The sequence below is a fragment of the Ictalurus punctatus genome, chromosome 5, assembly GCF_001660625.3.
Source record: "Ictalurus punctatus breed USDA103 chromosome 5, Coco_2.0, whole genome shotgun sequence".
Classification (NCBI taxonomy): domain Eukaryota; kingdom Metazoa; phylum Chordata; class Actinopteri; order Siluriformes; family Ictaluridae; genus Ictalurus; species Ictalurus punctatus.
In genome coordinates this window covers 24,682,423-24,687,744 of record NC_030420.2, presented here as the reverse complement: position 1 = coordinate 24,687,744, position 5,322 = coordinate 24,682,423, and the positions used below count along the sequence as shown (strand labels likewise).

Genomic DNA, 5,322 nt, shown 5'->3' with positions numbered 1-5,322 from the left:
TCTTTAAACAAAAACAATAAAAAAAGCTAAAAGGAGCTCTCCTGCTCACGTTATTGGCTCGCATGGCAGACGGAACGAGCGAGTATGTCCGGTTGCTTAATTACCGTTCGGTCCGCTGATGGATGATGAAACACATCACACATGGTACAGCAAATCACAACATGGAGGGAGGGGTGTGTGTGTGTGTGTGTGTGTGTGTGTGTGTGTGTGTGTGTGTGTGTGTGTGTGTGTGTGTGTGTGTGTGTGTGTGTGTGTGTGTGTGTGTGTGTGTGTGTGTGTGTGTGTGTGTGTGTGTGTGTGTGTGTGTGTGTGTGTGTGTGTGTGTTTCAGCTGTTAGATGGCTTTGTTGAAGCAATCCACTAAAGCTCACCAGCAGTCGGAGATTAGTGCACACAAACCAGTTTTATCATTAAAAAAAAGAACCATGAAAACACAATAGAAAACAAAGAAAAAGTAAATGATTACATTAATGGTACAAGCATTTCTTTAGTTGTAGGTTCATACACACTAAAAGCAGATCTGTTTTCGGATGGGTCAGGGGAGGAATTTGATCCAGGCTGCTTCCCTGAGTTTAAAATCCACCTCAAAATGTTTACTACAACAAAAATTCTACTTCAAGTTTGAAATGTTTCGAATTCATCAGGATTTTGACTGTTGTGTAAATGTAAATGACTTCGTCCGTATTCTGACATGTAAACATAAACCGTGATCCGAGTTCAGACTAGGAGTTTGGTCCGTATTTTAAACGAGTTAAACGCTAAGACTCAGTGTGAAGGTGAACTCTTGAGGTAAACGGTATCGAAAATGGGATCTGAATTCAGAGAATTGCTTCCAAAAAACGCAGACGAGGAGGACATTTCCAGCTTTACCAAAGCACCAGTCTGTACACCACTGGGTTGGACCCATTTCAGTTGATAGTTCATTTTATTGTTGATGTCGTACAAAGAAATTTCAAACAGCTTTTAAGGTTTTAGTGTTGGCAAAAAAAAAGTGGTCATACGGTGCAGTACACATAAGCCTAATAAGCATTCATCATACATAATACTTGTTCTATGTAGCTCACTACTCAGATGCTAAAGGTCAGAAGGGGCGAAGTAAACATAGGGAGTGGCGCATACTGCACATGCAGGTCTGTACAGGTATCGACTAGACGAGAGTGTGAACTTGGAGAGAATTTGCGGTACATTTTAAAACACACAGTCCGTCAATGCAGCCGCTCCCTGACTGGTTCCAACACTCCTGTGTAAAACAGGGAATAGTACTCTAAAATGGCTGCCTCGTTACCCATGCTGTCCCATAGAGCCACTGAATTGGGGAGGGGTGGGGAGGATGCTCTTCTTAAAGGGCCAGTTAAACATTTTCAATTTAGGTGTTATCTTCTACAATCTACTTTGCTTTCTGCATACTGTAAGGAGACAGTACAAAGTCAGTCATCCCGATACCCATCAAATGAGTTCAAAAATAAGTGAACTGCCAAAGTGTTGGTGTATCCAAGTGCTGATATAGCACCTGCTCCGATTTCTACCCACCTTCTATATCGAACAGCTAAAATAGAAAAACTTAAGGCTTGTTCCAGGTCGGTAATTAAGAGTCAAAACTTGATTACCTAAATTGACACCTGTGCTTGTGTGACAAGACGTTTTATTTTTTTAAATTATTACTACACAAGCGCTGAAGCTAAAAACAGTGAACGCATTACTTTGTACAACTGTGTACCAGTCCATTGCAATGGGAAGAGAATATGTACAGCTTTTCCAGTCCTTCTTTACATGTGTTCATGCTGATGTGTGAATGTCCGTGCGTGTGTGTTTGGGACGGTGAAAACACACCCATTCGTAGCGCACATAAACGAACGGGTTTGGGATATCTTCCTTCATGTTAAATCGATGCATCACACTGCACTGCATGCTTAAGAAGCCTTCCAATAGCGTCGGGATTTCACTATAGGTTTTTTTTTTTTCTGGGGGGGGGGGGGGGGGGGGGGGGGGGTGTTTCGTGCGTGTGTGTTCTCAAATCTTTCCCAATCTAAAACCACTCTCCAGTACAATGCACCCTGAAATACAGTGGCAATCACTCACTCACTGTTTGCACGCCTGTACTAAAGCTCGGTCAGAGTGTACACTGCACTATTGCAGTCCCTGTCAGGGGAGCAGCCTCAGATCATCATCATCAGGTTTTACAGGATAGGTTAGTACAAAAACACAAATGTGAGTGTGTGTGTGTGTGTGTGTGTGTGTGTGTGTACGCATTTGACCACTGTATGCTTACTTGCATGTGTACATGTACTGTATGTGTATGCATATGTATGTACGGTGTGTGTATGAGCACGTTTGTGCATGTGGTTGCCATTTTCTCTTCAGCTCACTCAGTCAACAGTTTTATCTCCTTTGCGAGGATGGAGTTGATGTTGTACGCGGGGTCGGGAACACTCTGGGGGTGGCTCATCTCGGCAAGCTCCGCCTCACTCTCACTCGAAGTGGAGCTGGTGCTCATGGTGCTGACGCCGTCAGGGATGGCGTCGGGGATGGCGCAGGGTGGGACAGGTGCGCATACCTCTGGGGGGATACACACTTCAGGCTCACTGCTGGTCTCGCTGGCACTGGACACCACGGAGAGCAGGGACATCTTGCGGCTGAGGCGGCTGGGCAGAAGCGACAGGGCATAGTCTGCCACGATACCGGCCACGTCCATGCCGCACGCCTGGTCAAATGCAATAAAGCCTACATTGGCGTTAGCCTCACAAACTACGAACGAGCCCTCGTTCAACTGCAGCAGGTCGATACCGCACACGTCCATGCCCAGGATGTTGGACACCTGCACAGCCAGCTGCTTGCCCTGCTCGCTCAGAGGGCACATCACACCCACGCCACCTGGAGAAAGAGAGCTGGGCTTAGTGGGTACTTCATGAAGCACACTTTCAACCACACACTCGCAGGGCATTTTATCAGTTATACAGATTTATTTGATGAACTATACAAATATTAGGCTCGTTATACAAATATCTACAATATTCTCACCATTTATTGAAGCTTTTTATTCCTGAACTTTCCGCTGGCAAAATGAATTAGATTCAGGTTAACGTTATATATTTAGGCCTACTCATTAAGGTTTGGCTTAAAAACATTTAATTCAAGTCAGATAGTCTGATAGCTAAAACCCAATACAATCTTTTTACAAAGTTAATGGTGTATTTCCACCACAGTAACAAAATTAAGCTATGATCTTCAACATCGTAATATGCCCAATAACCTAACTGGGAACCACACACACCTGAGAGAATTAAAGGATTTTTACATTATTCATGAAAATCCGGTTAGATCAGAAGAATTAACATCTCAGGGAGTTCATTATGTACCTTGCCTGACAGGCTCCAAACTGTCTAACTGCAATATAGACACACGTCCTCTTCCAGGTTGATTCATACCATTTCCAGTTGACTGGAACTTCTTAATTATCGCCCCGATGGTGGAAATGGGCATTTTCAATGCTTGTGCTATTTTCTGATAGCCACTTCCCATTTTGTGAAGCTCAACAACCTTTTGCCGCACATCACAGCTTTATTCCTTGATCTTACCCATGGTTATGAATGACTAAAGGAATTTGGCCTATGAGGTAACGACAACCTGGAATTGGATGCGTGTCTACATCGTCTCAGCGCACTGTGAAGAGGATGGTTCGAATGACCAAAAATTCTCCAAGGATCACAGCTGGAGAACGGCAGAAGTTAGTTGGGTCTTGGGGTCAGAAAGTCATTTTGTTCGGATTCATGGCATCAAGGACAGTCAACTATCAAAACTAACTGCCTCTGCCAGAAAGCTTAAAATGGGCTGTGGTTGGATCTTTCAGCAGGACAATGATCCAAAACATACATCAAAATCAACACAAAAATGGTTTACTGACCACAAAATCAAGGTCATCTGACTTGAAACCCATAGAAAACCTGTGGGGTGAACTGAAGAGGAGAGTCCACCAGTACTGCCCTCAGAATTTGAAGGATCTGGAGAGATTCTGTATGGAGGAACGGTCTCAGATCCCTTGCCATGTATTTTCCTACCTCATCAGGCATTATAGGAGAAGACTCGTATTGACTATTAACTTTTAGTATTGACTAAAAGGGTGCCAATAATTGTTGCACACCTATATTTAACAAAGTTTTTTTTTTTTTTTTTTTTAAGATAAACCTATGTTTTGTTTGCTATCCATGAGAGCAGAGTACTTTTGTGAATTTGTTTAACAAATGATGAAACGATAAAGACAATTTTTCACAGCCTTCTTTCCTCATATTTATCAAGTGCCAATATTAGTGGAGGGCACTGTATAGGGATTACTTTGTAAAAATACATTAGTTCATTAATTTTCAGTAATCCCAGTCAGTATTAGAGTACTGGATCTGGAACCAATCCCAGGATTACAGTCACGAGGCGGTGATGGTATACACCCCCGAATGGGATGCCAGGGCACCATGTGTGCACACGTTCACAATCACTCGAGCCTTGGGGCAATTTAGACTAGCTAGTTCACTTACAGGCCTGTTTTTGGGGGCATGGTAGAAATGCATTTCTTGGTTTTGAATGCATGCTTTTTGCAGTTAGTGATCAAACCTGTACTTGGACTACTGCGAGCTAGACAAATAATACAAATGATCCAGGTCAGGACTAGTTTAAACTAAACTGGCCTATTACATTAGAAATGAAGGCTCACTGCACACGTACCGAGGGAGCAGTTGCTCTGCATGCGTCCGTCTGTTGAGCAGCGCAGCATAGAGCCGATCACTCTGCCGCCCACAAGCACCACACGCACGTCTCGCCCATGGCTTTCCTTCACGTACTCCTGGAATAGGTACGGAGCATCGTGCCGGATTAGGTGGCACAAGTCAGAGAGGTGGTGCTTATCCCGTGCCAGAAACACCGCCTTACCTGTACAGTTGAACATGTTCACACATCGGTTACACCACGACTAAGTAAACTTACACGCAGATACTTATAAAGTCTTAAATTGTCCTGAAGAACAAGTTTTAAATGGTTTTAAAACATTTCTACACACACACACACACACACTCTTGCATTTTAAGCGCTTTAGGCCATTTTGAATCTGTTGTTTGTTATGAATCAGACTGAACTTGTTTTGAAAATACTCGCCAAGTCAGGTGTGCAAGTTAAACCGGGACTATTGGTAGCCACACACTCCTCTACAGAAGAAGAGAGGGGTTGTGTGTATATAAATAATACTACTGAAGACCTTTTAATGCCACTTTAAATCCAATTTTAGTCAAGCACACTTGCAGACACTGCTGAAAAGAATGTATTGCTCACCACAAGGTAG

At 43.4% G+C, this 5,322-nt stretch overlaps 1 protein-coding gene across 1 annotated transcript in view; it reads right to left on the bottom strand.

Annotated features, from left to right (window-relative positions):
- Positions 1 to 1,982: 1,982 nt before the first annotated feature.
- rimkla (ribosomal modification protein rimK-like family member A) overlaps positions 1,983 to 5,322 on the bottom strand; it is a 17,238-nt gene continuing 13,898 nt past the window's right edge. The window contains exons 4-5 of the mRNA XM_017468599.3: positions 4,713 to 4,916; positions 1,983 to 2,870 (exon numbers count right to left, since the gene is read on the bottom strand). Of these exons, the coding sequence (XP_017324088.1) occupies positions 2,362 to 2,870; positions 4,713 to 4,916 (713 nt within the window). The 3' untranslated portion in view covers positions 1,983 to 2,361. The remainder of the gene's footprint in view (positions 2,871 to 4,712; positions 4,917 to 5,322) is intronic.